At 35.1% G+C, this 13,620-nt stretch overlaps 2 protein-coding genes across 2 annotated transcripts; both read right to left on the reverse strand.

Annotated features, from left to right (window-relative positions):
• Positions 1 to 7,133: 7,133 nt before the first annotated feature.
• LOC113724736 (uncharacterized) lies at positions 7,134 to 8,046 on the reverse strand. Its single transcript, XM_027247603.2, has 2 exons — positions 7,923 to 8,046; positions 7,134 to 7,814 (listed from the first exon to the last, which is right to left on the reverse strand). Exons 1-2 carry the CDS (start codon positions 7,998 to 8,000, stop codon positions 7,413 to 7,415), a joined length of 480 nt encoding a protein of 159 aa, XP_027103404.1. The 5' UTR covers positions 8,001 to 8,046; the 3' UTR covers positions 7,134 to 7,412.
• A 3,984-nt stretch (positions 8,047 to 12,030) lies between these two features.
• LOC113722872 (uncharacterized) lies at positions 12,031 to 13,620 on the reverse strand. Its single transcript, XM_027246099.1, has one exon. The coding sequence runs from the start codon at positions 13,566 to 13,568 to the stop codon at positions 12,189 to 12,191; it is 1,380 nt and encodes a 459-aa protein (XP_027101900.1). The 5' UTR covers positions 13,569 to 13,620; the 3' UTR covers positions 12,031 to 12,188.

Below are 13,620 nucleotides of genomic sequence, written 5' to 3' on the forward strand. Positions count from 1 at the left end.
GAATATGCGAATACCAATAATTAAAAGAAAAAGATTAAAATTAAATCGATCTCACAATTTTAGGCTAGCCAAAGCATCCGTTGTTCCTTGACTAGAAAAAGGGGTTTAACTCATTATTGATAAGGAAAACCCATGCAAAATCGGAGCATTAGTCGCGGCCATAGTCTAGAAATTAGGAAACTCAATTCGTTCGAAGTAGTGATGCAAAGAAAGAAAAGAAATTACTAAGAAACAAAGAAAAGTCAAAGAGCAAAAAGCAAAGAAAAAGAAATCGTCCAATGCATTCACCAAGGAGACTACCACTACTAAGAGTCTCCACTAAAGACGAAAAAGAAAAGTTCAAAGCTAAAAACTAAAGATAGTCATTGTTCTCTGCACAATTTTCCATCTAATTGCCTACTGCTGCTGTGCGGCGTCCGCCGCACGAGAGGAAAAAAACTGCCGAGGTTTGCTTTCTTTTCCCTTTTTCTAGTTGCTGTTTTCGGTCAAAATTATCAAAAAGGTCTTGCATCTCCTTGTTCCAAGAATGCCCTTGATTGTCTGCTATTTGAACTCTTTCCCGATGACTGTTAAATTGGCCTTGATTGTGATATTTTTGTTCTACTCCCTGAAATAAATGCAAATTACGAAAAGTGAGTAGAATTTAATAATTAATTCACATCGGGTTAGGTAATAGAGGAAATTAATAATAAAATAAATGATAAAATTGCAACATATCAATTTTTCCCACACCTAAACCATGCTTGTCCTCAAGCATAAGAATAACAAACAAACAAACACCAATATTTGACAAAGACTATTGCCCTATCCACCATATTCCCAAAATATCAAGGAAAAAATATATGTCAAGCATCAGTGATCGAGATCCAAGAAACATCACTCCGATTAGCTTCTAAACCACAAATTCCTCCAATTTCAGGTTAACTAATTTAAGAAAAAGGAATGATGCGCAACATTTATCAGCAAATGGTCCAACTATTAACCCAAAATCTCAACATTAAATCTATAAATCGGCAAGCTGACTTTTATTATACACTAACACAACTTTCACTTTTCAATTACATATTTCTACTTTTCTCCTTTTTTTTTTCTTTTTTCTGTTTTTTTTTCAATAATAACAAAAGACTTAGTCGCTGGCCATGTGAGTCTTTTGACGCGAACTCTGACATTTGTTAGATGAAAGGGCCCAGTTACTCGGTTTCTATCGTCACGTGACCACGTACTCATAGCAATTACTATTTTTTGACGCGAGAATCGATACTTTTGATGAAAATCCCCGGTTACTCGGTGGTAAAGACTAGCGGAGTACAGTCAACTCTTAATCACAACCAAATAACACAAAAACTCAAAATAACACAAAAAATCAAAAGGGAATTTATATCAGCTAGCCTCATTTTCAAACATGAAGAACTGAAATTAATAATCGGACCAATTCACATGAAAATGCCAACAATCATTCCCTATGCCCAGGAAAGTTAACCAGAAATTACAAAAGTCACACAGCCTTCAATATTCACTATAGAGATGTTTTTGGACTCAATCACATTAACTTGATACACTTTTATTATTAAAATTTGGCAATAGCAGAAATAGAGTTAACAAATCAACATCAAGTCTTGGCATGCACTTACGAGCCAATCACTAAAAAGAAAGAAAGAAAATGAATGAAAGGTAGACAAATGACAAACTAAGAATAAAGAAGAAAAAAAATCTAAAAACTCAAAACTAAAGGCACTAGCACCATAACTGCTCGCATTCCCCCCCGCACCTAAATCCTACATTGTCCTCAATGGAGGTCATAAAGCAGAGAAGCAAACAGGATAACGAAACTTCCCTGAATACGTGGTGAAAGGTCTCGAGCTGCTATGGAATAGATGGGAACGGTGGAGTGAAAATGGTGCTACGGTGGATTGCAAAGAGAAGGAGAGCTCCGGCGTACGTCTCAGTCCAAGCGACAGTGGTGGCAATGAGCGGGTCCTAGACCTAGAAGATGATCTGGGTTTCACCATGGTCACCACTGAACAACCAACTCAATAAACAAAATAGAAATTCCAAAATCCAATAGAATGCAACAGAGAACTAGAATTTCACTGAATAAATGAGTCAACAAAGCCAATAAAACCAGCAATCACTTGACAGTGATAATATCGCCCAAGTTAACAATGAAACATGCATTTTATCTAACCATCAAACCAGCAAATCCCCAGACAATGCAGCAGTTTCAATCAATGGCAAAGGACGTCAAACCATGTGCTTGAACGCAATCAATTCCAATGAATATGCCAATCAAACAAACAAGGAACGGTAATAGTGTCTAAACAAATCAACGAACCTCAACAAATGAACTCAATTCTACCCAAAATTACAACAAATGTCCCCAAGAATGCAGCAAGTCCGGTAATAGCGGGTCAGAATTTAGGCAATAACAACTCAGTCACAAGTTCTGAGCTTTCAATCAGGCAGCCAACCAAAGAAAATGAATAAATGTTAGGCAAACTATCACAACCAGTACCACTGGTTGACGCACAGGTAAGAAACAATTCAAACATGCAATCCAAACGACTGAGACATCCCAACCAACACCACCAGAAATTAGAAGAAGCCAAATTGGGAATCAATTTGCAAAGAACTCCCAAATCAACCCCAACTAACTCCCAAATAAATTAACTATCAGAGATGCTCCCAAATACCCGCCCCAAAGATGCAATAGAAACCCCCAAACAATTCAATATGGGAAAGAGAAAATCAAGCAAGGCACCTCCTACTATTAACCATCAAGAAACCAAGGAAAAAGACACAAATTCCAGCAATTTAGGATCCAGAAAAGTACTAATCGAGGAAGAAAACTTCAATACCTCCACCTGTCCAAAATTGACAGGTGGTGACGGCGCAGCAACGGGAAAGCGGAGAGATGGAAGGTGAGGCGCGCGGAAGCTACGTCGGCTGGCCGCGGACGGTGGAAGGCGGCGGCGGCTGCTGGAGTTGCGGGCCTTTGTGAGGAAGAGGAAGATTGGGGGGAGCAGCTCGAGGTGGCGCGCGATTGGTCGGCGGTGTGCTGGCTGCGGTCAGTGAGATCGATAGAGGAGCGAGAGAGAGGAGCGATGGTGAAGGGTTGTGGGGTCGCGCGCGGCAGTAGGGACGTAGCGGCGTGCGAGGAGGAAAGAAAGAAAGGGCGAACAGGGGTAGCGGGAAGGAGGAGGGAAGAAAAGAGGAAGAAAGAAGAAAAAAAGAAAGAAAGAAAAAGAAAGAAAAGAAAGAAGAGGGAAGAAAGAAAAAGAAAAAGGAAATAGTTTTTTTTTTCATTTTATGTTTTTTTCTCTTTTTAGAAGAAATTTTTTTTTGGTTAATTACTAAAAAAAAAGGTTTTTTTTTTTGGAAATTTTTTTTTGTTTTTGAAGATTTTTTTTTGTTTTTTTTATATATAACTTTTTTTTTATGGACAAAATTTATTTTTGAAATTCAAAAGTAGAAATTAACAGGAAATCAATAATCATTCTTGAGTTTTTTTTTTTTGAATACTTACCTTTCCCGCTAACGTGACGCGGGCACGTTATGAGGGCAAGAACCCCTTCTGACGATTCTGACCATGAGCTCTCCATACGTCATGACGCGGGCGTGTCATGAGGGCAGGAACCCTACAAATCATCAAAAATGAAAATTGAAGCCATAAATCAGTCAAATCCAAGGAAAAATATATTTAAACTAATGAGCAAAAATGAACAAATAACTAAAAGAAATTGGGTTGCCTCCTAATGAGCGCCTTTTTTTAATGTCTTTGGCTAGACATTATCATGTTTGTTCAAGGAGGATAAAATCTTGTGACTCGTTTTAATGTTTCATCCTGTATATAGTCCTGATAGCTCTCGTAAATAGAATAATTCTTGACCACACGAGTTACGGACTTCCATGGACTAGTTGATGGCGCCAAATAATCAAGCAGTGATCTCCATTCTTTATCCACTCCTCCATCAAGAGCATTCAACGGTTCAAGATATTTGACCATAGCTACTCTTAACTCATTTCTGCAATGAGACTCAAGCACTTCCGGTATAACAAAATCAATCTCATTAACAGAAGTTATAGAGTAAGAGTCAGGGGAATATAGATTAAGGGATGGAGTGGGTAGCATCGCATTTAGTAATTGCTCACTGGATTCGTTCACTAGGGTAATTTGATGTTGGAGTCTCATGTCTTTCACTTCAGCTTCCTTTTCAACTGCATCTTTAGATTCTCCTTCTTGAGACTCTTGCAGTTCCATATCACTTGTCAGGATAATTGCACTCTCACCTTCCTTAGAGTCATTGATGGTCTGTGAGGGCAATTCTGACATGAATGACGATTGTTGATACTCTTGCTGTTGAAAACTCATTGGCCCCTTTTCATAATTAACGTTGGAATTATCCCACCATCCTTGATCATACCGATTTGAATAAGGGTCATACCACGTTTGAGATCGAGGTGAGAAATCTCCAAATTTTTTTTTTTGAGATAGTTACTCAGATAGTCTTGATATTCGGGGCACATACCGGTTGAATGATCCCTGGAATAACAAATTTCACAGGTTGCAGCAGCCATTCTTTCTCTAAGAGAGTTTAGTGCCTCTGAATATGCAAACTTAGAAAAAAAAATATAAGTCTCATTGCCTTCCCCGGAAACAAAATCCAGTATATCACCAAAATACGGAGTGTTAGAAGCCATAAACTATATAAAAAAAATAAGAGAAAAATAAATAAAAAAATGTAAACAAGATGAATTCAAAAAAAAACAAATAACTAGTGCCAGTCTCTGGCAACGGTGCCAAAAATTGACAGGTTGTCAGCCTGTGCAATAATAAAAATCTGCTCAACTAAAATTAATTTCTGTAGATAGTGGTAAGTAGGGTCGAATCTACAGGGATTGGGAGTAATTGTTTCTTTTCAAATTCACAGTAACAAGGGGGTGTTTTTATATCAGGGGTGACAATCTAAGCAATTCAACTAAAAGTAAAATAATAAAAATAAAATAGCCAATTAGAAATTAAATAACAATTTATTAAAATCAAACGAGTGATAATTAAGGATCTGCCCAAGGAATAACTTCAGCAATGGTTCACCTAATTGATCATCGATGCACAAGCAATTCTAATTATTTATTGATAAATAGGTTATAACTGCTAAACAAGCGATGACAGTCAACCCCTTCTTACTGTGTCGGTGATTAAGGTACGCCCGTTAATCACTGCTCTAATTGAGAAACAATTCTAGATACGCCCATAGAATTTAATTCTCCAATTGTCTTACGTATTAGAGGAGCCCTACTCTAACCAAATAACGCACTACCAGGGTTATTTCAGATTAACCCGCGTATCCCTCTGACACGAGTCTAATCGTGCCAGTTGTCACTATTTCAAGGCAATTAAACAATTACGGATTTAACGCCCCAATTAACAATAGATTACCAAATTAACTAATTATCCGGATCCAAGACAATCAATTAATTAAATAATCATAAGCATAGCAATCAAGAAATATGCGAATACCAATAATTTAAAAAAAAATTAAAGTTAAATCGATCTCATAATTTTAGGCGAGTCAAAGCATCCGTTGTTCCTTGACTAGGAAAAGGGGTTTAGCTCATTATTGATAAGGAAAACCCATGCAAAATCGGAGCATCAGTCGCGACCATAGTCTAGAAATTAGGAAACTCAATTCGTTCGAAGTAGTGATGCGAAGAAGGAAAAGAAATTACTAAGAAACAAAGAAAAGTCAAAGAACAAAAAGCAAAGAAAAAGAAATCGTCCAATGCATTCACCAAGGAGACTACCACTACTAAGAGTCTCCACTAAAGACGAAAAAGAAAAGTTCAAAGCTAAAAACTAAAGGTAGTCATTGTTCTCTGCACAATTTTCCATCTAATTGCCTACTGCTGCTGTGCGGCGTCCGCCGCACGAGAGGAAAAAAACTGCTGAGGTTTGCTTTCTTTTCCCTTTTTCTAGTTGCTGTTTTCGATCAAAATTACTAAAAAGGTTTTGCATCTCCTTGTTCCAAGAATGTCCTTGATTGCCTGCTATTTGAACTCTTTCCCGATGACTGTTAAATTGGCTTTGATTGTGATATTTTTGTTCTACTCCCTGAAATAAATGCAAATTACGAAAAGTGAGTAAAATCTAATAATTAATTCACATCGGGTTAGGTAATAGAGGAAATTAATAATAAAATAAATGATAAAATTGCAACCTATCAACTTAATGGAATCCGGTAAACTTAGCGAAAAATTTAACAGAATCCAGTAAATTTAACGACAAACTAAATGGAATTCGGTAAGTTTAACGGCCGAAACCGTCATTTTCATTAAATTTAACAAATTTTGTTAGTTTACAATTTAGTTCAAAATATGAGATGTCGTTTTGTATGTTTTGAAATTATGGGGAACTTTTCTGTGTATTAAATATACTACATGGATTTTTTTTGTTTTTAACCCTATTTCCATTTGCTTACTACTTGCACGAGTTTAGTTAATTTGTACCCATACGTACGTATAATTGATTTAACGTGGTATATCAATTATGTGATAAACACAGAAAGTTAGCCTTAATACAACCACCGTTAAATATGCTTATGCATCTTGGTGAATATTGATATTAGAATCTAATCCTTCGTAGATTCCAATATCTTCTGTTTAAGTAATTTTATCTAAATGCTGCTAACAAATTTGGTTTGATAAAAGATTTAGAATAACCAATCTATTGGTTATTCCAAGTGATATATAAGTTATAATTAAGAGTCACTCTCTAAAAGATAATATAATATTTATATTAGTTTTTTCACTTTGACATTTAAAAAGGTTGCTTTTCCCACCTATCAATATATATTTTTCATACTTTTAAGTTTTGAATTTGAGGATAGTATTGTAAAATCACCCAAATCCAATTTATCCAAACAAAACCATGATTAGTTGTTCACTCAATTTTTTGGATAGATGAAATATTTTACATAATATTTCGCTTGTATCATAAATACATTTTCCAACTTGCTTTTTTATATTTCTAACTATCTTTTTATCTCACATATATCACATTACATCACATTACAAAAAGTATTACAATAATTATTCTAAATAATATTTCGAATATTACTTTGTCCAGACACATTAAGTCCTCAAATTGTAATATTTCGAATATTACTTTATCCAGACACATTAAGTCCTCAAATTGTAGGACGGAAGGAGTATTTATTAACTAAAAGTATTGCCTTCTAGAAATGAACTACAAAAGAACTTTCCAAAGTGCAATACGAAGAAAACACACAAAAAAGGGTTTGATGATACGAAATCGAAAAGCAATATTGCTGCTTGTTGAATTCAAGCAGCTTGAGAAATAGAGAAACTAACATTACGAAAAAGGACTGCAAAATCTAAAGAATTACATCCAAAATCTAAAGAATATTGTTTGTAGGAGGACCCCCAGCCGTGTTAGTTGGATAGCCAGTTCCCATAGCAGCAGTGTTGGAGGCAAGATTGCCAGTTCCTGTGGCAGCAGCGTTGGAGGCAAGTTTGCTGGTGGTGCCATGACCAGTATATGGACCTTGGCAGTCCTCCCCACAAGTCTGGTGAGGAGTGGAGTAGCCCTCATTGCCCAGGCTAGCACCATAATCAGGATCTATTATAGCATCAGGTGGGAGTTGGTTAGCATTCTTGGTTTGTGAATACTTGGCCTCTTGTTGTGCCACCTTTTCTGCAGCTTTGTTCACATGTAGATCCATTGCAGCTTCTGCCTCCCTTGCCAGTCTTACCTCTTTTGCAACTTGAATTCTTGTTTTAGCCAAATCTACCTCTTCCTGCAATAATTTGATGAAAATTAATGGTTGCACATAACATGAAAATTGTACACACCGATGAACTATACCTTCATTTATTTAATTTTTTTTTGTTTCATCTTTACTTACCTTTTCCTCCTCCTTTGCCTGAGCCTTGGCCTTGCGCATATGACTCATGTCATTCAACTTTTCTTTGATAGTCTGCATGTTTCTAGCCTTCCTATATCCTTCAGTGTTGTTTTATTCAATGATGATTGTTTGTTCATTTACGATTACAACCGAGACTGGTGCCCAGCTTATTATATAGCTAGCGCCACAAACTAGAGATCAAGGACATAGTCAAATAGATCTGATTTGTAGCACAAATGGCTAATTAACATGCCATGACATGCGTAAAACTGTAAACTATGGAGCTTTTATTGGAATACGCTCGCTTTCATTTGAACGATTCTTTTAAATATGAGTGGCTACAAGTAATTAGCTTAGACTTGGCCCTCAGGGGCTTGGTCTGGTGGTTGAGGTTGCTAAAGATGGAGCCTTAGGTCCCTGGTTCGAACCTTGTTGCAGCAAGTTGCTGAGGGTGGTGAATAGTCTGCGGGGTCCACTCCCTGCGGGACACACCTAAAAAAAAAAAAAAAAAAATTAGCTTAGACTTGAATTATTCAATCCTACAAATATATCTGTGGTCAATAAAGAACTAAATTCTAAAGATATATCTGTGGTCAATAGAAAACTATAGATTTGATGAACTCACATGGTATATATATTAACTCTTTGACTAGCTTATATAGTTTGCTATTTCTTTGAAATGTAATATTGGATAAAATTAACCATGTAACTTTTCTCTTATTGTTAAAAAAATATGCATGGATCATGAAGAGCTAATCGAATTGTTCTCTCGATCCTATTTGATCAAGGATCGAGTCTTGATTGAACAATAACAATGTTGTTATCTTCATAAATGTTTGTTTTATTTATAGATTTCTCTAGGTTTCATGTTTTTCTTCTTCTTCTTCTTCTTTTTTTTTTTTTGGGGCCAATTTACCGGAAATATAGATAACTTTGACATTAAACAGATTGAATTTATCTTTCTCCTTTTGAAACTTTAAGTGGGTACATATATGAATTTGCTGATATTCAGTACTGTATCAGTTATAACTGAAAATTATTTACCGTGTGTTGTCTTTGATCTTCAAATTTACATTTTCATACTGTTAATTATCTAGGAATTGAAAAGTAAATTTTTAAAGAAAAATTGTGACATATTAAATTTATGCGCCTTTATGAAGAATAATAAGTTACTAAATTTATTTTAAAATAGTGACGTATTAATTTTATGTTAGTCATTTAATATTACAATTTTTTCCCCGTTACGAGGAAGAAAAGACAAGAAGTCATTCACATTTTCTCTCTCTACATTTGACTTTCGTCCTTAATTAATAAGACTTTTCTTGTCATCCATGTGTATACTCTTCTAGCGCTGAAGCATAATTAATTTAAAGATAAGATTATATCTTTAGTGAACATGTATAAATCTAAACAAATATCTATATGCAATATTAATGGCAAAGAGCCACATTCCAACAAAGTATAGTACTAGAACTTTTATGTACTTATACAACAAGAAAATCATTTCTAATTTTATGTGCTATTGATCATTCTAATTCATTTTGTATAACCTAAGGTTTCATTTGAAATCTATCCAAAAGGAAATCAATCAAGTATTTATCATTTTAATTTATACGAAACGACCTAGCATAGGATAATTCTATACTCGTTTGGCTTTTTAATTTCTTGAGAAAAGCTTAATAAAATAAATATTTTAACATTGTTGATAATCATAATATAGACTTAAATTACAATCTAAACTTCTTGCACTAGTGAATTGGCTTTTGTTTTAAAATTTATTTATACTCCTAGTATGTCTTACTTGTTTCTTCTAGAACTTAAAGCAGTATTTTTTTGATACCACACTAATATAATACTTTCATTAGCTTTTTTTTTTTAATACTTTCATTATTTTACAAACTCATAAAAATTTTCATTGCTCTAACTTCTGTTTAAATAATTTATTGATAAAAATAAAAAAAAGGTACATTAACAACACATAATGAGATATTGCAACTTTGATGTTTTTATTTGAATGTTAAGATGCTCAATTCACAACATACCCAATCAACTTTATGAACTATTTGCATGACTTATAAACAACACCAAGCATTCAACAAAATAAAAATAAAATGTACTTTAGAATCCCATTAATTTATTCTAGAAAATGGCAATATATCCTTGGGAATTATTCCTCAAATATTTACTTAAGCAATGATATTAATTAGATGAAAAAAGTGATATCAATTTATGTCTAAACAATGTATTTCCTAGTACAATTGCCAAAGACAACATGTTATAAAACTTGTTATGGGGCTTCTCAAATAAAAAAAAATCTAATTTAGTAGACAATCCTGAAGGATAAGCAAGATATTAAATTCATGTCTATTTTTGTCTTTTTATCTTTTATTATGCTTTTCATAAATAAATAGTATGCCTACAATACTTTTTGTTTATCATTTGGCAAAACAAAATTATGGAACAATATATCAAAATTGTTAATAAACATATAACTCAAATCATATGCAGACATATTCTTATATATAAAACCAACTATTGTTATATTTCTATCAAGAAAAAATGGAGAAAGAAATGTTTTTAGTTGAGGCATTTACTAATTGTTGAGTTATTTGACCAGTAATTGCAAGACCATCTTTAAATTATCAAGCTTTTGAATTATCAAAATTTTTGGATAAATATTCCGCTTAACAACTTGATTCATCATGTTCATGATTTGTGAAATGATACAAAATTACAATTCATAGTAATAATAAAAAAAAGAATACAAAAGCAAGATTTCATTATGGGTAAATATTATGGGTCGTCAAAGAAGACAGCCCTAACTAGCTAGAGTAAATTAAAGTATTTTGTAGCCATGAGGTCCAATTGTTTATAGAAGCATATAGATAGATATATTTGCCATGTATTCAAAAACTTAAGCGAAGAAATATGAACAACAACAAAAAAATGAACCTACCCTAAATTGGGGCAAATTGTGGCTATGAAAACAAGGGCAAGGGTATTTTGCCCTCTTAATCACTGATTATTATATTCATGGCATGAATTGCTACAAGTTCCAAAAAACTTCGGGCCGAGATTCGTCCTTATAGGGATAGTCTGCCCGTTATTGAGAAGAGTTTGCTTTTCAAGATTTCTTACCCTGTAGGGTTGTACAAGATGAAAGCCGATGATGAGACCCCTGGATCTAGTCTGAGGTTAAAAAATAATAATAATAATAATAACATTTTATTATATATTTTTATTGAGTTTTTAACATAAAGGTGTTGCCATCTAGAACTGCTTGTTTTGGACATGGACTATATTCTTCCTTAAACTTGATGATAAATCTTAAGAACTTCAGTTTCCTTACTCAAGAATAGTTAGAAATGAGATTCGATTCCACTTGATACATAGAAAAAAGTAGTTAACTTTACGAACACAAAAAATTACAGTTCTAAGAGTAAGAAAATTGATTTAATTGTGAACTAGAGTAGGGTTGAATAATTTTATTTAATTTTTTTTTTTGGTAAATGGCAATATATGAAGGTTGAGTCTAGATTCTCAGACTATAGGTACTATTATTACTAATCGCCCTACATATATTTGAGCCTCTACATCGATGGTATATTAGTCCTACTTTTAAGTTCTAACAACTACAATTAATTAACAATCAAATGTTGCTTCAAGAAATTATATGGACTTTTTTCCCTCCTTCTAGGTGTAGGTAATTTAATTTGTTTGTCCTAGAGAGCAAAGTCAACAAACTATTGAGATATTTAATGTCGAGCATGCAAATTTTCAACCAATTATTTAATGTCGATAACGTGTAAAAAGATGCATTTTATTGAGATATTTAATGTTGTTTGGATTATTAAATTTCGCCATAATACAAGATTATGTTCAACAATAGATCTAATGCGTGGTACACTTCAAGGTGTAATATTTCAATGAATGTTCCATTTGCAAGATTTACTTATTTTGATTATAAAACGGTAAAATTCGATTGTTCTACACAAAAGAAGATTAAAAGAACTACATTATTATTTAAGCAAATATCATTGATTAATCATGTCAACCACAATGATTCTGAAAGCAACACTAGGAAGACTTTTTTTTTTTTTTTTTGACACTTGCAAAACATCATACGACCTGAACATAAACTAGGAAAACATCATATGACTTGAACATAGACATCTTTTTTTTTTTTTTTTTTTGATAATTTGAACATAGACATCTTAAGTAACAATTCTTGCTAGACCCAATACTAATATCATTGACTGAAACTTTTTAAGGAGCACGATTGCTAGGTCCAGCACCATTGTTGTTGATGGGTTCAAAGAAAGAGTCATTCCACACAAAATCACTAAGCCAAGGTTGAACATTTAGCATATCCATGTCCACTGCATAGATTTGCAACTCATCCCTATCCATTTCAGGAGCCACCATATGAGCCTTGTTAGCAGACCATGCGGGATTTGGCATCTTACTCATAGGCCTTTCAGGAGCCACCATGGAAGCTTTGTTAGCAGACCATGTGATGTTTTGCATCTCATTCGTTAGCATATCAGGAGTCAACATGGAAGCATTGTTGGTGGACCAAGCCCAATTTTGCATGTCACTCACAAGCATTTCAGGAGCCACCATGGAAGAAATGTTGGTAGACCAGGTAGGACGTTGCATCTCGCTCATAGAGAATTCAGGAGCCAGCATGGAAGAATTGCAGGTGGACCAGGTTGAATTTTGCATTTCAGGGGCCGCAATGGAAGCATTGTTGGTGAACCGGGTTGGATTTTGCATTTCAGGAGCCACCATGGGAGCATCATTGGTGAACCAAGTCGGGTTCTGCATCAAACCCAGAGGCATTTCAGGAACCACCATGGAACCGTTGTTGGAAAACCACTTGAAATTCTCCATCTGATTGCCTACTGCTGAAGTTGTAGTAGTAGCAGGCCATGTGAGATTTTGGATCTCACTGGAAGGCATTTCAGGAGCTACCATGCGAGCATTGGTCAAGAGCCGTGTGAGATTTTGCATATCACCAAATGGCATTACAGGAGCCACCATGGAAGCATTGAGAGAGGGCCATGTGAACTTCCGCATCTCATTCACAGGCAATTCAGGAGCAACCATGCCTTCATCGTTACCTCCGTATCCACCTGTTTCCAGAGGCGCCTTAGGTGCAGATGGTTGAGGCACGGTTTCCTTAAGAACTGATATCCTTCTGGAAACTTCTCTCAGGTTTCGACTGACCATCCACTCCAGCTCATTGAGATCAGCCCAGCGGAGGTTTTGTACCTCCTCACCACGCAAGCACCTGTACATGATGTTGGTGACCTCGTTCTCTCGGATGCCGTTGTGTTTTCTCCTGATTTGCTCGTGAACCTTGTCCACCCTTGATCGGGTGTAGCTTTGTTGGTTCTCCAGCCTCCTGAATCTCTCTGGAAGAGATTTATACCTTTCAAGCAGATCTAGCACAGCAGGTGGGGATGGAGGCCAAGTCTCAGGTTCCTGATCATGAGGGCCATAGATGATGGCACAGGCATCAATGCCACATAGGGTGCTTAACTCCTGCACCTTTTTGATCAAGCCATTCTTTCTCTTTTTGAAGCAGGTTTTTCTTTCGGTTTCATTTCGAATGAAGGCTAACTTAATTTTTTTTCTGGTCATGGTTATTGGCAAGGGAGTGACAGAGCTAGGAAGGTAAAAAGGAAAAGGGTGA

The sequence above is a fragment of the Coffea arabica genome, chromosome 2c, assembly GCF_036785885.1.
Source record: "Coffea arabica cultivar ET-39 chromosome 2c, Coffea Arabica ET-39 HiFi, whole genome shotgun sequence".
Taxonomy (NCBI): Eukaryota; Viridiplantae; Streptophyta; class Magnoliopsida; order Gentianales; family Rubiaceae; genus Coffea; species Coffea arabica.